The 21973-nt window shown below is 39.9% G+C and overlaps 1 protein-coding gene across 2 annotated transcripts in view; it reads right to left on the bottom strand.

Annotated features, from left to right (window-relative positions):
- Nucleotides 1–21973, bottom strand: part of hspa12a (heat shock protein 12A) — a 79016-nt gene that overhangs the window by 32045 nt on the left and 24998 nt on the right. For both annotated transcript variants that reach the window (XM_059323905.1, XM_059323906.1), the window contains exons 2-4: nt 7239–7315; nt 5974–6101; nt 321–507 (exon numbers count right to left, since the gene is read on the bottom strand). In XM_059323905.1, coding sequence (XP_059179888.1) covers nt 321–507; nt 5974–6101; nt 7239–7315 — 392 coding nt within the window. The remainder of the gene's footprint in view (nt 1–320; nt 508–5973; nt 6102–7238; nt 7316–21973) is intronic.

The raw sequence follows: 21973 nt of genomic DNA, 5'->3' as shown, positions 1-21973 counted from the left end.
AGTATCTATTATAATGCCACAGCAGCCACAGCGACACACTGCTGATGGTAACAGCATCATTCAGAGCATTTCCTGCAGAGAATTATGTGCAGTAAAGGACCCTGAGGCAAACAGCTGCTGAGCGAAATGCCTCCCACATGGCAAGAAATAAAAAATATCAGCTCACTCAGCAAACTGCATCATAATAAATAACATTGGTAGAGGTGAGAAACAGCAATGGAACTGGAGTGTGCTATTTCCTGGCATGCTTGCATGAAGAGTAACATGAGGACTGCTACACATGTATTCAATGTGTGCATACACTATGTTTGTATACTTACTGCAGTGGTGTGGAGCTTCATTTTGAATTTTTCCAGATAGAGCCAGTGTTTGGAATCGCTGGGGTCAAGGTCATGGTAGAAGTCACGGGCCGCATAGCCAAAACTGTGAAACTTCCTGTCTGGAGTCAGCAGGATGGTGGTTGGAGTCTTCTGATTGGACACACCAGGGTCCCCACCTTCCCAACGCCTGAGAGGAAGTCAGTTATCAATACATGTGCCAAAGATCTGTATTTCTGCTTTAGTACTGATAAAACAAAGGCTTCTGGAACTATTAACACATTTAAAATGTTATCTGATTAATCAGTTTGTAGGTGAAACCACTACTTAAACATTGGAGATTCTTTATAAATTGTTGAATGAGTCAGTTATGCTTTTATTAAAATCCAAATGCATAGTGAAAGGTCAGTGCATTATCGTCATTATATTCTGCTAGAAAGCCAGATGTATTTCCCTTGTAGGCTAATTAAGCTACCAAAGTATTTCTGGACAGATGGAGGTCATTTATTATTAGTATTAGCTCTGTTCCTTTGGAGAAGTGTATGATGGGATTTTAGAATCCAACTCACAAAGAGCACCTAAAGAGGGACTAATTAAGGAGATCTGGGGGAAACTAGATAGAACAGCTTTAAGCTGTTAACACATGTGGATTTGGTGGGATTCCTAATATTAATCTGAATCATCAACAGTTCTTTTTTTTTTTTTTGTGATGTTCCTCTTGTTTCAAAAATGTGTGCTGAAAAAATAGCTGTTTTCAAATCATTATTTTTCAAATAAACTTTGCTGCAAACAGTGTACAGCAGTTGGCAGTGTTGTGAGATGGATTGTTCTTTTTATAGGATTTGTTGACAAAAACAAAAACATAAAACAATGACAGTCTTGTCCACTAAGTCAGAACACCAACAATAATCCAGGCTACCGGTCCTTATTAGGACAGACTGCATACAGTAGTGGTTCTCAAATGGGGGTATGTGAAGGCACTCCAGGGGGTACGTGAGATTTTAAAATATACATTTAAAAAGTAGCATCCATGCAAAAGTCCTTTAAAAATAAGTATTTAATAAATATTTTAGGAAAATATAACTATAGGTTCATAAAATTAATTTTATATTCAGTAGGCTATTCAGTTTCATTCTCCTAAAAACCCAGAGTGTCCCCCATACCAGGATGGTTGGACCCAACCGGTCATATGCCACCTGGCATCACCTGTCAATCACTTGAAAACTCAAAGATGGAGTCGTGGTTGAAGCGTAGCAGTTATAATTTTAAATGGTTATATGCTCACTGTTTTTACTACATTAGTTTGAATCACTACATTTTAGTGATGAGAAATATTTGCAATACATTTAGTCATGGATTATTAACATTTAAAATGTTTGAATAGTTGTTGTTTTTTCAAATGTTTGAATTTTGTATGTGTTTATCAGTTCCAAAGTTTAATAAATCAGACACTGATGGCACAGCGCTCTGTTTTTAAGTCTTTGTTTTTTCAACCAAAATGCTTTGCCCTGGTTAGGGGGTACTTGGCTGAAAAAATATTTCACAGGGGGTACATCACTGAAAAAAGGTTGAGAACCACTGGCATACAGAACAGTCCTGAACAGTCCATCTCACTGAAGCATGCACAGAACTGTGCTGGAATAACAATGATTAATGTATTTTGCCATCTGAAGGGCAACTGAGGTAGACTTTTCATAATAATAATAATAATAATAATAATAATAATAATTGGAAGTGTCATCATTGTGAAGAAGATTTGAGGTGAACTAACAACTCTTAAAAGCTGCTAGAAAATTATTTTGGGGGAGTTGTTATGCCATTAATTAGGTTCCTGCTCCATTTGTTTCCCTCAAAACAAGTGAGGACAGCTGATGAATGCTAATGTTGGTCTATAGGGTGAGGAATGTCTCGTACAAGCATGGCATTGCACTCCACCGCTCTGATCCAGCTTTTCAACAATTCTTTGATAGAAACTAAAAACCTTCTCACTGACACGGCGCAGGCAGCCTCGGTCCAGCCTTTGTTTAGGCAAGGATTCCAGCAGAGGAGGGACTCACCCAAACTAAATAATCAGGGGGATCTGGAGCTGTTTTCACTGCAAATGTAGTAGCACTGAGTAAAAATACCTGATCGTATCCTATTTGATGTTCAGAGTTAATGACCAGTTTCAGGGGAGACTTTCTTAGGTAAAGTCTCAAGGCCTGTGTTGGAAGTTTACAAGTCTGGGATCAGAGAAGCTGCCTTCTGAGGGTTTTTAGGGGGGGAGGGGGTCTGAAAGTCTGCCTTCTGCATACTTGGTGTAACTTCTCAATAAGTCATTTCCAAGGTTACAATAGTTTTGGATTTTTCATTAGTTGTAGTTTTGATTTCGTTGTCAATTTTTGTTTTCAAATGCAGTTAGTTTTAGTTAGTTTTTATTGATGGAAAGTGCTTAGTTTTAGTTTAGTTTTTATTAGTTTTAGTGTTAGTTTTATTTTTCTGTAATGGGGTATTTGTTAGATGCCAGATTCAATAAGGTCACAATAAATGTTGCCTTTATTTCCTTTGTCTGATCCATCTCAGCCCCAATAAGTTTATTAAGTCAAAAAACAGATAGATGAAATAGATTTCATATCAACCAAAAAGGTTTACGTATGAAAAAAGTTGACAAAGACGAAAACTAAGGACATTTTCACTGTAATTTTAGTTTGTTTTAGTTCGTTTTGTAACTACACAATACAGTTTCAGTTAGTTATCGTTTTTTTTTTTTTAACTCTCGTTTTTATTTTTATTGCAGTTAACGAAAAAAATTTTTCAATTCTAGTTTTCGTTAACTATAATAACCTTGGTAATTTCCCCACAGTCAAATAATTCTGCCCATGCCACTGAGCATGGCAAGTTCCACTAGAACCCATCATAACTTTGTTTTAGCTTTCACTGAAAATGCTTCAACAAACATCATACTCGACTGATGTTTGTTGTTATGGTTTGGCAGATGGATCAATCATTGACCACTGACACCAACATGGTGATTTAAAAGCCCCACCCCCCATCCACAGCTACATCTGGGCATGTTTGTCATATGTCAATTTGGTAGACATCGTCCAACTCTACCTGGCAACCTGGCACTTAAATCTCTCATATGTGTCATCAACTATGGGTGTCAATCAAGTTTCATCGAAATGTGGTATTTTATTGATTCTTAGGATAATGATAAGGTAGTTACTGCAATCATAAAGTCTCCTACAGTGTGTTTCTAATTTAATTCGATTGAGCAATCTATATGATACATGATATGTATTATTCTATGTACGGTGGCCCTGGGAGCTGCAAATATACACAACACATGCAAATGCAGAAACATCTTCACCAACTTAGATACACACATGCAGCATTTAGAAAACATCAACCAGTTAGACAACATGCAACAGCAACAATCCCTGTCATGTGCTTCACTGATGAGTGTCCCCTGGAAACAGTTCCCGTTATTTGCAGAGGTTGTGAAGTTGATGTTTTCTTGTTGTCAAGTCATGTGTCAGGTGAATGTTTTCTAAATGCTATGCATGTGTTGTCAAGTTGATGAAGCTGTTTCTTTATTTGGGGTGGCTGTGGTTCCGTTGGTAGAGTGGTCGCATACTAATCGGAAGGTTGGTAGTTCGATCCCTGACCATGGCAGCCTACATGTCAAAGTATCCTTGAGCAAGATACTGAACCCCAAATTGCTCCCGATGCTGCGTTCATCAGTGTGTGAATGAATTCCCAATGGTGGAGGTGGCACCGTGTAGGGTAGCCTATGCCACCAGTATGAATGTGTGTGTGAATGGGTGAATGAGCGCAGTCTGTAGTTTAAAGCGCTTTGAGTGGTCGCAAAGTGACTAGAAAATCGCTATATAAGTGCAGGTCCATGTACCATTTATTTGCACGTGGGGCAGGCTCTAAGCACCAGACTCAACTTGCACCTGATTGGCTGTCCAGGGCTGCTTGTCACGTCTGCATTCAAAGATTTCATCCGCTGTCATGGCTACGCATAGATGCTAAATCCTAGAGGAAATCACTGACACACCTCTTTCCACTTTCCCTCATCCCCCCACAGTTCATAACAGACCTTTTCACACACAATTCTTCCCCATTAGTCAAAGCTGCCATTTGCTTCATGCCTTTGCTTTCTAGGTACTGTACTTTGTTTCCTGTAAATCTGTTATCTTAGACCCGGGACTGGAACCTGTTACCAGCATGTTTAAACTGCCATTTGACATTTTTCAGAATTTGGATCACCTGCCTGCTCCTTTAGATTTGTTTGCCTGTTTGGACCAATGCCTGCCTCATCACTTCATGACCTAGCTCTGTATTTTCCCATGACACATGGATTACAACACTGTTAATACCAACAGTGCATCTTTAGAGAGTAATGCCAAGAATGTGAAGAATCACAAATGAGCTGGCCAACTAAACACCTTGGATGGAAGCTTTTAACCCCTGTGGTGTCTGGCACAGAGGGCAGCAAAGCTGACCTGAGGGGTCATGGGACTCTTGGTGTTGCATGCTGCTTCTTTCACTCCTTCAATCTGTGTCAGCTCTAGAGAGAGATGGGAGGCCTTAAGAAAGGCTCACTACTTAAATTGTATTATTATTGAACATACTCAAAGTTATCCCTGTCCACTAGTTCACGATCTCACTAAATGTATCACTTCAGGCACACTGTATATACCTCTCCACAACAAATAGAAAAATTAAACTACAATCATTTCATACACTTACAAGTAACCACAAATGTATGATAACACGGGATTTTGTGGTGATGATGGGCTCTGCCTATCATTTAAAAATGCTTATGGCAAAAAACATGCATTTATTTATCGCTATTTTCTTTTTTTTCTGATTGACTCCACATGGTTGTTAAATGTGGCTGTGCAGCAGTTGGTTGGTGATTGTAAAGATAAAGCATTCAAAGCTGGTCCCTTCCCCTGAGAGAGCTAAAGAGTGAATGAAGAAAGGGAGCACCATTAGCGAGAGCAAATCATTCAACCAGAGGATTGTTTGCACTCTAAAACACAAAGAAACACATTCAATGGTCAGTTTAACATCAGACTGAAGGATAACAGTTGAAACACTGGCACATTGACATTTCTGATTAATGTGCATTGTCTATGAGAATAAATAAATAAAGTACATACTTTAAAAAATATCTTCTCACAACCACTGCTAAACCAGGTTTCTGCCACTGGAACATCACAAGGCTGTGTTCACATCTCTCCATTGCATTTTCTAACATGCAGTGCCTCTCCCCATAACAGATGCATCTAATAAGCAGCTTCTCCAACTTTTTTAAAAGATAATTTTTTATCCATTTTTCAAGGCTGTATTTGATAGTGTGAGAGAGTGAAAGAGGGGAAGACATGCAGGAAAGGGCGGACCCGGGCCGACCCACTTGCGAAGTCAGAGCCTCTATGGTACGTGCTCTACCGGGCGTGCCACCGGGGCGCCCAGCTTCTCCAACTTTGCTAGCTAGAGGGCCATTTCTAACTTTTGTGGCCTCTTGTGAAAAGCAAGATTTATAAACTTGTAAAACAAGATTTTGCATGGGGCTTAGGGTTTCTGGAGAATCAAAAATATCAAAAGGTACTTTCAGAGCCCTGCATCCATGATTCTGTTATTCTGCATTGCAGTGCTGGCCTACCTCATAGTGTGAATGCACTCTGGCTCCTTAGTAAAGGCATAAGCATATCCGCTGGATGTCGTGCCAAAGTCAATGGCAACCACCACCACAAAGGAGGGCCCTGACGGTACCTGGTCTGTGTCGTTTTGCTGTACAGAAAGAATATACAGTTTGGCAGTGTTAGGACATGTGACGACACATGATGAAAACAGATGGTTGTCTTCAACAACAGAGCAATCACTGAAAAACATCAAATGATCCAGATCAGTAACATGAATCATTTCAATATAGCAGACAGCATCAGTACTTACATGGTATACACATTGCAAAAAGGTAAATCTGAGGGAAATTATCTTGCTTCACAGAGACAATTTGGTTATTGGTCTTTAAATAATTTTCTGTACTTCTTTTAAATATCTTTAAATATGTCCAAATAATTTCTTTCTGTCCGTCTGTCTGTATGCACTGCAAAAAAGGTGTGTCTAAAAACAAGATCAAAACACTAAATCTGAGGGAAATGATCTTGCTGCATGGACAGATAATTTCACTTGACAAGATTTCTCAAAACAAGATTATTACATCTAGAAATAAGCATGTTGTACGCTTAAAATAAGAAATTAACTCTTAAAACAAGATAAATTAAAGCTGCAAGCAGTATTTGTTTCTTACCAAGATTAAAAAACACTTTAGATTTAGAAGTGTTAGATAATTTATCTTGTTTTAAGAGTTAATTTCTTATTACTAATTTCTTTTAACAATCTTATTCTAAGAAATCTTGTCAAGTGAAATTATCTGTCCATGCAGCAAGATCATTTCCCTCAGATTTAGTGTTTTTATCTTATTCTTAGACACACCTTTTTTGCAGTGCAGGTATGAAGACACACAGAAGCAGTGAACACTTGTTCCTGCATGCTACATCAAGAGCTGTTGAGAAAGTTTGTCTGTACTGTGTCCTATCATTGTTTGTTGTTGCAGTGACCCAGTCTGTAAGAAGAGCAGACAGGCCAGACACTGAGTCTTTGTGCCAGTATGGAAGGAAAGCAAGTACTTCTGCTCTATTGCCAAAATATAATATGATGCGCAGAGATGTTATTACAGTTAAACCTGAACCAAAAAAATTGTCAAAGATGAACAAATTATTGCTGAAGAAGACTGTGATACTATGATGATGTGACAACCAACATGTTAGTCAATTATACATATACTGTAGTTTTTACACAAAAAGGAAGGTAGAGAGTAACAATAGGTACAGAAATGAGTACATGTGCATAAGAGAATTGAGCCACCTGAGTATGTGAAGGAGACAGTGGGGTGATTCCAGGGTCACCCATGCTCTTTGCTGGAGAAGGATTAGCCATCGCATCTGTAGAGGAGGACAGAAAGATACTCAGGTCATAATCACACCCTGCCATTTATTTATTTACTCACTTGTACTATGCTAGGTAGGTAACAACCTGAGTAATATAAGACAATATATTTTTTAACATAATGTTTGAGTGCAGGTGGTCATAAAGTTTAAAAAAATCTTCTGACTGAAATTTTATTCGCGCTGCAGCCAAGTCACATGCAGTGTGTGAAACATGTTGCAGGTTACTGGACACCTGCTTAAGAAATACTAATGCATAAGAATTCAGCACCAAAAGCGGCCATCACATTTAAATGCTCAACCAATACTGTTTTACAGGAGGAGGATTTTAAACAGCTTTTCTATTGCATCTATTGCATTTTTTTTGTTTTTTCAATTATTTTTTTTCAAATCTTGTCTTTACTCTCTAAAATAATCAAGCATCTACATAACTTTTGATTGCATGTTTTTATTTTCCTTATTATTTCAATTAAACCTTTTATATACAAGAAAATAGAAATAAAAAAATACATCAACAAACAGCCCCAGGATTAATAGCAATGGGTGTAAATCTCTATAGTGCTTTGTCTTATTAAAAAAAAACAACAACAAACAGAATAAGCCTCAAACAAACAACACCAACTTAGTGATCTCTGTTTGTTGACAACAAGCACCGGACACTCTGTGCACAGTTAGTGATGCCGGTTAATTCACAATCACTGTGTTTATTATCAGCTGAGATGCTGGGCTTTTTTGTAATGGAGACACACAGAGTGAACGGACATTTGAGAGGGCGTGGCCTGAGACTTTCCCAGTGGCCACTCTTCCCCCTAAAGGAAACACGGCTATTGATCTCATAATAAGTGGCATTCTCAGGACCAGAGTACAGCAGTACAATAATAATTGACATGCCTAAGAAACACAAAATGAATACAAGACAATACAATAATAAAATAATGAAAGCAGCAGTTAAAAGAGGCCGATGCTAAGTTAAAAAATGCAAACAGTGGAAAATGAAATAATGCATGAAATAAGGAAAATGGTATGAAATAAAAAAATAAACGGTGGGTTGTTGTTATGTGTAGGTGTGCTGCACATTCTGGCTGAAATCTCTGTCAAATGGTACAGCACACCAGTGTGATGGCAGCTCCTACAGAGTGTTGCAAGATGGGTTGTTTGTAACCTAAACTCTTCTAGGTCTTGCAAGTTTTTCCAAGTAAATTTATAGGAAGTCATTTAGAGTTAGTGTTTGCTGTCGCCAAGGAAATAAATTACGGAAGAGTGAAAAGGAGTTGAAACTGCAGGAAGTGCAGAAACAGACTAATGCCTGAATAATCTGTCAATCAGCAAAAAAAGATATCGCTGTAACACAATGCTGTGATGATGAGAGTCGGAAAACTGTTAAGAGCCAGGGGAAACTATTATGTCTGTAACGTCCTGTCTTTTACTTGGCCTTATTTTTTCAGGGTTTTTGTTATTACTCACGTTGTGTTTCCCGCCCTGCTGTAATCACCTGCCCCCTGCCCTCATTACTGTCACCTGGGCCCAATTATCCTGCCCTCTGTGTGTTTATTCAGAGCCAGTTTGTCTTGTCTGTTCATCAGTAAGAGTCCCAGCCTTTCCCTCTGTGTGGCCTCAGTGAAATTTTGATTTTGGTATTTTCGTTTTATCAGTTAGGGATTTCAGCCTGTTGCTTTTGAACTTCTGGCTGTACTCCTTCTCTTCTTTCTGAACATCAGTAAAAACTTTGATATACTTTTACTCTGCTGAGTCTTGCTTTTAGGGGAAATTATTGTGTTGGACCAGCCTGTGTCAAAATGTATTATTATTGTTTATATATAAATATATATATATATATATATATATATATATGTATGTATGTATGTATATTAGGGCCTGGACTTTAACGCGTGAATTAAGATTAATTAATTCCACAAAAATTAACACGTTAAAAAAATTGACGCATTTTAATCACACTTATTTTTGCACCGCGGAACGTTTCTCACTGGATGAGTTTCAGGCGGACCGATTATACAGGAGCACCAACTAGCGTTCATGAGTTCAGACAACAACAAACCACAGTGAACATGAAGGAAGAAGCTGATGAGACGCTTTGGTTGGCCCCGTGGATGATGGGACATTTTGTTACAAAAACCAACGGATGGAAGCGTTGATAAGAGCATGGTTGTGTTGCTATGCAACAAGGAATTCACATATCAGCGCAGCACATCCAGCCTCAAGTATCACCTCAATGCAAAGCTAGCGTGGACATTAGCCCGACTTGCTAAAATGTTTGTTGCTTAAGCTTATGTATTCAGTCATTATTCAATGGTATACTAAAAATCCATGTGAAAAAAATTACTTCTCACTGTTCTCAGGTCAAATATTTATATGCGATTAAAATGCGATTAATTTCGATTAATTAATTACAAAGCCTCTAATTAATTAGATTAATTTTTTTAATCGAGTCCCGGCCCTAATATATATATATATTTAAAAATTAGTAGTAAATTATTTTAACCATAACTAGAACGTTTCAATGAGTTGTATTTTGTATTGTATCTCAATCTCTTAAAATGTCACTCTGCCCACAAACAAGACAGGCAAGGTTTGTAAAGGAAAGACCTTTAGAATAATCGTTTCACAATAAAATCCTCACTCGGTGTCCATTCATTCACTTTCTTTAGTTTGCTCAATTGTCATGGACAATAAAAACATCAGCCAGCCCACACCCCTCACAGCAACCACTGTGAACAGGTCAAAGGTCATGGACCAGGGGTCAGAGGGCAGTGGAAGAACAATCAAGCTGAACAGTCACATCACATTTGAACAGTCAGGTGTCTGTGTTGTTGTTCTTGTTGTGTGTTTGTGTGTGTTTGCTGTGTCTGTGTAGTGCATTGTATAGTAGGGCTGCATTGAACATTGATCATTTTTATTATCGATGATGACTATTATCCTCTTGATTTTTTTTATTAATAATTATGCCAATACATTTCTGAAAATAGAGAAAATTGCCATTTTAATTTCAATGTGTCAAATGTGCCATCTTTAAATTCCTTTTGTGGTTGGACCTTCAATCCGAAACCCCAAAATATTCAATATATCATCATATATGATAAAATTTCAGCAGCCTGCAAAGCAATATTTGACAAACTTATTTTTACAATGACATCCAACTATTTAAAACAAATAAATAAGAGCGTGAATGGTTGTCTGTCTTGTTTTAGTCTGGCAACCTGTCCACACTGCAAAAAAGGGTTTCTAAAAACAAGATAAAAAAACACTAAATCTGAGGGAAATTATCTTTCTGCATGGACAGATAATTAATAATAAGCATGTTATACCCTTAAAATAAGAAATTAACTCTTAAAACAAGATAAATTAAAGGTGCAAGCAGCGATGAACTGGCCCGAGCAGAGTGCACTGCAAATTATTTGTTTCTTACCAAGATAAACAAACCTTTAGATTTAGAAGTGTTAGATAATTTATCTTGTTTTAAGAGTTTATTTCTTATTTTAAGCGTTCAACATGCTTATTTCTAGATTTAATAATCTTAATTTAAGAAATCTTGTCAAGTGAAATTATCTGTCCATGCAGCAAGATCATTTCCCTCAGATTTAGTGTTTTTATCTTGTTTTTAGACACCCGCCTGCATCCTCAGATAAGTGTTTAGGATAAAGAATGAATATATCTGAATAAAATGGGTTCTTTGGGTACCCACAAGTCTCCTAAGTAGACATACCCACTTTATACTGACTCCATGCAATTTTGGACCAGAACCATGCAGAGTTTCTCATGCCGTACAATGGCCACTGTTTGACCACTGCAATTCTCGAGTTATGCGACGTAATTGGGCATACCACTATCATCTTATACCACTATCATGATGTTGGAAATGGTAAATGTTAAATGGACTATATAACACTTATTTTAGTCCCTTTGCGACCACTCAAAGCGCTTTACACTGCAGACTACACTCAATTCACCTGTTTACACTAGGGCTGCAACGATTCGTCGACGTTGTCGACAAAAATCAATAATAGAAATAGTCGACAATGAATTCCATTGTCGACTATTGTCGCCAGACGTGTTTTTCCAACAGAGTGAGGCATCTCACTTCATTACAATCTCTGCCGAGTGCGGCGTCCAACACAGCTACACATACCAAAACTTAGAAAGTTTGGGAGCATTTTAGCCTGGATACGGCCAATAAAAAAATGACTTGCAAGGTTTGCAAAGCAGACCTGCGTATCACGGCAGCACCTCGGCAATGCACGAGCATTTAAATAGAAAGCACGTCGGGCAGTTGAACCAAACGGAGTCTGACTCGCCTCGGTAAGATTCAAGTAACATTCAGCCGATACGTTTTGTTTATAAGCGCTTTTTTTCGCTTTAAAAGAGAGCTTTAACGTTATGTCTGACGAACATATTTTAAATTAAATGCATGCAGTCTGAAGCAGAGAGCCAACATGGAGCCTTTCTGCAGAAGAAGCAGATGTGCAGCAGCAACAGGCTCCTCACTAAGTCAGTACTGGTGCTGGTCCGTGATACGAGGTTCCAACAGGTGAGCCCAGTTCAACCCAGACTACATCCAGAACCCAGAACCAGTTCCACCCACTTGATGGAGCAGAAATACAGTTTTATAAAACACATTTTCCTGTCCAGAAAAAATGGACAGAGGTTTATTTATTTTTTGTATGAATCAGCAGCTGAATTGTTGAATAAAAGATGCATTTTTCATTTAAGTACCCATCTTTCTTGTGTTTATTATCATTTGCCACATATTTAAAGCAACTTCATGCTAAATGTAAGAAAAAATTAATAATTATCCGATTAGTCGACTAATCGTTTCAATAGTCGGTGACTAGTCGACTATTAAAATAGTCGTTAGTTGCAGCCCTAATTTACACTCACATTCACACTGGTGGCAGAGGCTACCCTAAACAGCAGAGGCTACCCATCGGGAATGCATTCACATACCGATGAACGCAGCATCTGGAGTAATTTGGGGTTCAGTATCTTCAGTATCTTTGGGGTTCAGTATCTTGCTCAATACCTCAAAACGTAGGCTGCTACAGTCAGGGATCGAACCACCAACCTTTCGATCAGTGGGCGACCACTCTTCCAACTGAGCCACAGCCACCTCATACACTTTCACTATTTTAATTAATTAACTAATGGATAAACATTTTTTTATTGCAGATTAATGGCTCCAACAACTTGACGTGGTGAGCTCGATCTTAAATTAATCTTCGGGTTCCAGCTTTCAGATGGTGTATACCAATTGAATGTGGCTTTTACTGTTGACCTGCTATCTCCCCCTAAACATCCACTGTCCCTCAACTCAAAACACAGCAAAAAGGAGGGATGGAGTGGACGAGGTTTAGTGGTGACTAATATCAGCTCAAGACTTTTAGCACAGTGCTACAAACACATTAAATGTGAATGAACTACATGTTAATGAAACAGCTGAAAAAATTGCTGACTGGTAAGTTGGCTAAAATGTTCTTGGTTTGATCAAAGCATCTGACTGGAGGGATTTTAAAATGATCCAACAGTCGTGGTAACTGGGGAGGCTCAGAGACTCTGCAGGGCAGATCAGAACTCTGGAACTCTGAAAGGTCTCAGGCTGTAAAGGCCCGAGAAGCGAAGAGATGACTCCCTCCCTGGTGCAGAGCTGACTGACTAAATTCTCTCCATTCAAACAGTAGAACACGTCTGTTGCACCTGTCTTTAAAACACAATGACATTTCAATTGAATTTGAGATTGTCTCCCCATTTCCTACCATCATTTTCATTAGTCTGGCTTAATAGCCTTCACAGAAAGTGTTCTTTGAACGCACACAATAATAATACTCCCTTGACGTATTGTAAGTGTCTGGCAGAATTGTCTCACGGCGGGACATCATGTTATCCATCCTATTTTTCCGCCTCACTCACCCTTTTCTCTTGTCCACCCCTACAGAGTGGATGAGTGGTCTGAAGACCCATAATACACTTTGCCAGGCAATTACAGTGCAGAATTACAGACCACCTGTGGCTAGAATCCATCTAGGCAGCATCCAGCCCATCTCTCTGTGGCCCCAGCAGCCCACTCCCAAAACCACCTTTACAACTTGAGTTTTTATTCCCCACAACTGCCATAAAAATCAAATCACCATTAGAGATGTAAAGTGCCTGTAGTAAATATGTCATGTGCTGTATTACCTAGGTGTGATTGAGGCGTACTTTGTTACTGTGCAAGTTTAGATAGTTTACATCTATGCAATAAGAAATGTTTAACTACAACTTTGATTCTTTTGTATCCTACTTTTTATTCACTGCAGAAAGTAACTAGAGATTAGCTCATTCAATAGTGTGAAATTCTTGAACAATTCACAAAAATACAAAATACAAAAATCTGAATTGGGTCCCAATTCTACTTTAATTCTTATGAAGGTCCAATTTAGATTTAGATTGCATAGATGTAGTTGGACCAAATAAAATAAAAAGATTTGCGGAAATATACTTGCAGTATTATTTGTTAATGGTTTGAAAGTTGGCATGGAAAATGTAAACACTTAAATAAACAAAGCCACATGGAGCTGAACGCACCATGAAAATATTGCTGTTTTTATTTTGACTCTGCATTGATCTATTGTGCACATGAATCCTTTCTCTTTTTTTTATAAATGTCCTTGTTTTTGTGGATGCCCTAAAAAGGTAAAACACTATGGTACATGTCAGTAGCACCTATTAGTGATGAAGTAACTATGATGTAAGGGTGCCCTGAATACCATATTGAAGGCTTTGAAGCTTTTTTACTTATTGTAGAAGCACAAATATCAATGAAAAAATGTGCTATAAAGCTGTACAGAGGAGAACGGGCGTCCTGGTGGCTCACACTGGTAGATTGCGTACCATTGAGGCTGAGTCCCTAATGCAGCCGACCCGGGTTCAAATCTGGCCTGTGGTCCCTTTGCCGCATGTCCTCCCCTCTATCTCCCCTTTTCTATCTGTCACTTTCAATAAAGCATGAAAAATGCCAAAAAATAAAAAATAAATAAACATGCTGACATAAAATTCCACCATTCATCTTTCTGAAAATTCATTATGGAATTACTTTATTATATTACTGCTGCAAAGAAGCTACCAATTCTAAAACGTGGATGCTTCACACACATCTTCAACCTAGCAGCACAGAAATAATATATATATAATCACCACAGTTTCAAGATTGGGAACTCCACTTTAGTATCAGACCAAATGTCTCCTCTTCTGATCTGTTGAGCTATGCTGCTGAATAACGTCATAAAAATTTGCTTATGATATCACACTGATGTTGACCTTTGAACTGAAAAAATATAATCTCTTCACCATTGTATCCCATTAGACGTTTGTGTGAAATGTTGTCATAATTTGTGTATGAATTCTTGTGTTATGCCTAAAAATGTATTGTGAGGTCACAGTGACCTTGACCCTTGACGTCCAAAATAGAATAATTAACTAGAATCATTAACTAAAGTTACACTCAAAGAAGATTATCTAAGTGGCCATGTGTGAGAAATTTGAAAAACTCCTTGAAAGTGTTCCTGAGATATCGCATTCTCAAGAATTGAATGGATGTAAGGTCACTTAACCTTTGACCTGGCTGTGCCTGGGCTGGGCTTTAGCTATAGCCTATGGCAGTCTGAAGAGAGCTAGACAACTAATAATTTTTTCATCAACATTAATGTGACTGCTTCATGTCTCATCTACAAGCAGAAAGTTACCATTCTGAATGTGACACAGACTGAAGTTCTGTGCTTTGGTTCAAGCTGAATTATGCCATTAAATGTGCAGAGCAGAATGACAGCTACTCTCAGCTTCAGTGTGGATATAGTTGAAATGTATTGTTAAAGACAAATACTAGCGGTATTTCCAGTACAGTCCTATACCTGGAATTATGCGGGTCTAACTCGCCAAAACGCCCCTAATTTGAATATGAGCCGCGCCGCGCAGTCTTTTGACTGGACTTTTTTTGGCCCTGTTGAAGAGCAGGGCTGTTTTTCCACCCCAAAAAATGCCTTGTTGCTGATTGGATAGAAGGCTAAGCAGGCCACAACAACACACGCCATTTGTAAAAGCTGGCAAAGTAGCGGGTAGTAGTAGTGGTAGCACAAGCGACAATTAACATAAGCCCCTTTCACAGTGTGGTCCCGCAAATCTCCGCTATATTGCTGGAGAGTTCTGTGCCAGCTTTTCGCCTTAGGGCGTTCATAGTCAGTCCGGCGTCACGGAAGGAGTTGCACAGTAGCACAGTGCTAATAGGCTAAACATCTAGCTCTGTAGCAGTACAGTGTGTATGTGCTGCTGCTGCAGGAGGTGTTCACTTCGTGATCTCTGTTTGTTTACAACAAGCACCGGACACCCTGTGCACAGTTAGTGTAACTGTCTCTGAAACAGTTTATGTGTTTGTAGTGTTTATAGACATTCATGGTCATTCAGGTTCCTGGTTATAAAAAGGTGATTTAAACTACAATAATTAATGTCATAAAATGTTTGGTTAAATGTATTTCTTTTTGAGGGCTTTTAATGTGAAATGTAAGGGTCTGATTTAGGGCATTGTGGGAAATGTGAGGTCGAAATGTGAGGCCGGGTCAGTTTGTTGTGGTTCAGTTGCATTATGGGTCAGAGCAGCAGAAAAGGCTGTAGAGGAGAGCAAGCAACGGCAGAACAATAATTCTACATGTGGTCCAAGTGGCGGACACGGTAACTTTCTGTTTATATGTTACAATGATAATTAACAGTGATTGGGAGTTGCATGTGTTTTCAAGTGTGTATGTCTTTATTTATTGTAGTTTTCACGGTGTCAGCTGAAGTACAGAGAGAGAGAGAAAATAAAGCTTCGAGACATCTGTAAGAATCGTGGCCATTCATTTCGTGGGACCGGTGTAGTTACAGTGAAAACGTACCACCGGAGAAAGAAAGGTGCGCGGCCGTGAATGAGAAAAGAAGAAGCACGATCGCTGGGCAGCTTGTGGTCGGAGAGAACGCGGGATACGGCTTGCCAATTCATGGAAGAAGAAGAAGCAAGAGCGCTGGGCAGCGGGTGATCGGACAAAACGCGGGAAAAGGCTTGCCAATTCATGGAAGGAGAGTGGCTGTTCCTGACACCGGCACGTTCGAGAATCGCAGTTCCATTCACAGAGGGCGCCGTCTGACAGCGTAGACTACAGCTCTGCAAATATCCCGTCCATGGGTTACAAAGTGGACTGACTGTTTCATCCCAGCACTGGCAGAAGAGCGAATCGGCAGATAGCATCAGGTTTGATGGTGTAATTTCCATAAAATTTGGAACATTTGCTAATCTTGTGAGAATAATAATACATGTTGAAAATACTGGTTAATTAATAAGAAAGTGACTGATTTATCACTGAAGCCTGATTACAAACCACTTGTTCTTGTTTATTTTGTTAATGAATGTTGTAATAGTATTTTTAATCCAAGTGTTTGAATGCTTAATCAAAGGAGTGCATTAAGAGGATTTCTTTGTTAAACACTTACAAAATATTGTAACTAAGATCGCAGTTAGCAGGTTTCAAAGCTATGTGCATTTTTTGCCATTAATCGGTGATAGTGTCCTTTCTAAAACATGTACAATGTCAGTTCAGGGAGAAAAATCACAGGCTGATGAATGTAGTGTACAAATTGAGTCACTTCAAGAAGAGCTGACTGAGTTAAGTGAACAACTAAAATCACAAAGTGACAAAGTTGAAAGGGAAAGGTTAGAGACACTCATTGGTGACATTCATGCAAAAATAGAAATTCTGAAAATAACAATGGAACCTACCTCTTTAACTTCATCAACAAGGAAATCTTCTCGGGAGAGAAAGTTTACTCCAAAAATGCAAGAGCTGAAGCAACAAGAGGCTTCACAGAAAGAGAGTAAATTCATCATGCTCTATGAAAGCTGGAAAGAACAAGTTAGAGCTTCTCGTACCAAACTTAAAGACGAGTGCACTGATGAAGACTTGGGTGACATGATGGATACTGTTGAAGGAATGGAGACAAAAGTGAGAGATATGTATGAAAATATCCGATGACAATTAGCACCTTCTACTGAGGTTAGAAGAAAAATGGACTCTTGTGCAGCAGTAACAAGGGATTTGATGGAGTTAATGAAAGTGCGCATGAGTGAAGTGGGGCAAGAGGAGTTTGATGTTAAGGCTGAAGAGGCAAGACTTCGTATGGTGCTTGACAGAGAGTATGCCCAGTCAATATTTGGTACTTCAGTCTCAAAATTCACCGTTCGTAGCCATCAGTCAAGCTGTGCATCAGAACAGCAAAGTATGACAGCAAAAAGAGCAGAATATGCTGCACAGTTAGCTGCAAAACAGGCTGAAATGAAGAGGGAAGAAGCAATTGCTACACAAAGGCAAGAACTCAGAAGGCTAGAAAATCAGAGAGATCTTGAAGTAATAGCTGCCAGGCTTAAGGCATACTCTGAAACTGAAAGTGAGGCTGATGACCAAAACAGCACGGCAGGCAGTAAGTTGGCCAGTCATACTCCTGTACCTAAAAAGGAAAATAAAAGGGAACAAACGTGTAACAATAACACTGAACAGTCAAAGAATGCTAACAATGAAGCATCGTTAGTGCAAGCCCTACATGACACAATGGTTCTTACCAGACTTCCTGCACCAGAGCCCTCAGTCTTTTCAGGAGACCCACTCAAGTTTTTAGAATGGAGCACAAGCTTCAAAGCATTGATAGAACGTCGCTGCATGAATCCAGCAGACAGATTGTTTTACCTCCAAAAATACATTAGTGGTGAGGCTCGGTCTGTACTGGAAGGAAGCTTCTATAGAAAGGATGATGAAGCTTATGACCAAGCATGGGAGGTATTGAATGCACGATATGGTAACTTCTTTGTAATCCAGCGTGCATATAGAGAAAAACTAAACAACTGGCCGAAGATTGGCTCAAGGGAGTCAGTTAATCTGAGACAATTTAGTGATTTTCTGACAGCCTGCAGCAATGCCATGCCACACATTAAAGGGCTTCAGGTGTTAAATGACTGTGAAGAGAATCAAAAGATGCTCCAAAAACTCCCTGATTGGGTAACTTCTCGCTGGAATCGCCATGTCACAAAGCAGTTGAGAGAAACAGAGGAATACCCTGAATTCAAGGAGTTTGCTGACTTCATAGCACGAGAAGCAGAATGTGCATGTAATCCAGTGACATCCTTTCATGCACTGAAACTTACTGAAGAAAAGCCATTAAGAGATGTGAAACGCCCAAAAGCAAATGTGTTTAACACAAATGTAAAAGTGTCAGATCAACCAAGTACAGTGATGAAAACATACAGTGCTGTGGAAAACAGCTCAAGGGATTCAAGTGGATACAAGAGAGTAACATCTACAAACCCAGCCCCGTGTATTTGCTGTGGAGAAAGCCACTCCATCCACAGGTGTCAGAGGTTTACCAATAAGCTTGTGGAGGACAAGAAAAGGTTCATATTTGACAATAACCTGTGCTTTGGTTGTCTTAGGAAAGGACACAATTCAAAGGACTGCAAGAATAGAGCTACTTGTAGCATTTGCAAGAAACATCATCCAACACCACTTCATGAAGACCGTCTCCCTGCTGCAAACCCATCTGCTCAGGCCATGCAAGCCGAAGAGAATACATCTTCCCTTTCTTGCTGCATAGACAGAGGCAATGGTGGGAGTACATCCATGATAGTGCCTGTGTGGATTTCCTCAATCACTACACCTGAGAAAGAGACATTAGTGTATGCTTTACTAGATACCCAGAGCAGCAACACCTTTGTAGACCAAGGGGTATGTGAGAGGATGAAGGCAGATATAGAGCCAGTTAAGTTAAAGCTTACCACTATGATGGGAAAAGATTCCATTGTTCAGAGTGAGAGAGTCAGTGGTCTCAGAGTCAGAGGGTTTACCTCACAAAGCTTTATTAACTTGCCAACTGCATACTCCAGAGACTTCATCCCACTGGAACGTTCCCACATTCCGACCCCTGAAACTGCAAAAAGGTGGAAACATCTGAATGAAATAGCAAGGGAAATACCAGATCTGATGGATTGTGAAGTCGGACTCTTAATAGGTTATGACTGCTCCAGAGCCTTGGCGCCACGACGTGTCATCACAGGGGGTGATGAAGAGCCTTATGCAGTCAAAACTGACTTGGGTTGGAGCATTGTTGGCAGTTCACCACAGGTTGCAAGGTCAACAGAAGTGACAGGTCTGTGTCATCGTGTGTCTGTCAAGGAACTTCCACCACTGACGCCAGCCACTGTCATTAAAGTCCTTGAATCTGACTTCAAAGACACACAATCTGGAGAAAAGAGCATATCGCAAGATGACATACAGTTCATGCAGTTACTGAGTGAAGGAGTACACCAGAATGCATATGGACACCTGGAGATGCCCCTTCCTTTTAAAACACGTCCAAAACTGCCAGAAAACAAGCAGCTGGCTCTAGTGAGACTGAAGCACCTGAAGAGAAAACTTGACAAAAATCCAAAATTTAAGGAGGATTATGTCAAATTTATGGAAAATGTCTTCAGAGATGGTGATGCAGAAAGAGCTGAACATCAACCCCAAACAGGACATGTATGGTATATTCCTCACCAAGGGGTATATCACCCTAGAAAACCAGAAAAGATTAGGGTTGTGTTTGACTGTTCGGCCAAATACAATGGCACAGCTCTTAATGATCACTTACTGGCTGGACCTGACCTTACAAACGGGCTGACAGGAGTGCTCTGCAGGTTTCGCAAACATCCAATAGCAGTGACCTGTGATGTAGAGAAAATGTTTCATAGGTTTCACGTTAGTCGAGAGGACAGGGATTACTTACGTTTCCTGTGGTTTGAAAATGGCAACACAAATTCAGAGCCAAAAGAGTATCGCATGAAAGTCCATCTTTTTGGAGCAGCATCCTCTCCTGGTTGCTCAAATTATGGGCTGAAGTATCTTGCAAGCCAGAATGAAAGAGAGTATCCTGCAGCTGCCAACTTTATCAGAAAAAACTTTTATGTTGACGATGGCCTCATCAGCGTGGAATCTGTGAAGACAGCTATTAAACTGGTGAGAGAAGCGCAAATTCTGTGTGCAAAGGCGAGATTGCACCTCCACAAGTTCATCTCTAACAACAGAGAAGTCTTGGAGTCGATTCCTGACAGTGAACGTGCTAGTGGAGCTCAGGATGTGGATCTCAATCATGATGAACTCCCAGTCCAAACTGTTTTGGGAGTAAAATGGAGTGTGAACAGTGACACTTTCTCCTTTAAGGTCACCATGGATGAGAAACCAGCAACACGACGGGGAATCCTCTCGACTGTCGCCTCTGTTTTCGACCCATTAGGCTTCTTGGCTCCCTTCCTCCTGCTGGGAAAGAAAATACTACAGGAAATGTGCCAAAAGAGTATTGGATGGGACGAACCACTGCCTGAAGAACTGAAGCCGAAATGGGAGAGCTGGTTGAAGGATTTGGAGAATCTACAAAACCTACAGATTCAAAGATGCTTTACTCCAGAAAACCTAGGGAAAGTTCAGAGAACTGAACTGCACCATTTTTCTGATGCAAGTAGCTATGGATACGGCCAGTGCTCATACATTCGAGTGGTAGGTGAACACAAGGTGCAGTGCTCCTTAGTCATAGGTAAGGCAAGAGTAGCACCCTTGAAAGTTGTAACCATACCAAGGCTGGAGTTAACAGCTGCAGTGGTCTCCGCAGCAGTCAGCAACATGTTGAAAGAGGAGATGGAGCTAAAAATTGACCAAGAATACTTTTGGACAGATTCACAGGTGGTCTTGGGCTACATTAACAATGAAGCCCGTAGATTTCATGTTTTTGTTGCAAATCGAGTCCAGAGGATAAGAGAAACAACCGACTCAGCACAGTGGCATCATGTCAACACTGATCAAAATCCGGCAGATCATGCCTCCAGAGGCCTTAAGGTGGCAGAGTTGATCAGTTCAAATTGGCTCACTGGACCCAAGTTCCTGTGGGAAAGAGAGATTGTCACACCAGAATTAACGCCACAACTCCTGCTGGGTGATCCGGAAATCAAAACGACACAAGTACTACAAACCAAGGTTGTAGAAGAGGACAACTTTTTGGAGAGGTTCAAGCGGTTTTCAAAATGGCTCACAGCAGTGAATGTTGTTGCTCGAATCCAGCAGTTGGCAAAAGCAACCAAAACAGCAGAACCTGTAAGTGTAGAAGACAGAAGACAGGCAAGCCTTGTGCTTGTGAAACTGGCACAAGATGACGCTTTCAAGGAGGAAATGCAAATACTAACTGAAGGCAAACTTCCTCGTAGCCATCAGTTGTTCCAGCTCGATCCAGTATTGCAAGATGGTGTGCTCAGGGTGGGAGGGCGATTGAAAAAGGCTTCCTTACCACTTGACTTGAAACATCCAGTAATCCTACCAAGGGACGGGGTGGTCACACGCCTGATCCTAGATCACTGTCATGAAAAAACTCAGCATCAAGGCAGAGGACAAACGCTAAATGAGCTGAGAGCAAATGGTTACTGGATTGTTGGTGGCAGCAAAGTTGTGGCAAACCACATCAAACAATGTGTTACGTGCAGGAGAGCTCGCAGGCCAACAGAAACGCAAAAGATGGCAGATCTACCTGTTGACCGTGTTGAACCCTCCCCTCCATTCTCCTACTGTGGAATGG

This window comes from Centropristis striata, chromosome 20 (assembly GCF_030273125.1).
Source record: "Centropristis striata isolate RG_2023a ecotype Rhode Island chromosome 20, C.striata_1.0, whole genome shotgun sequence".
Lineage (NCBI taxonomy): Eukaryota > Metazoa > Chordata > Actinopteri > Perciformes > Serranidae > Centropristis > Centropristis striata.
This window is presented reverse-complemented; position numbering and strand designations above follow the sequence as displayed.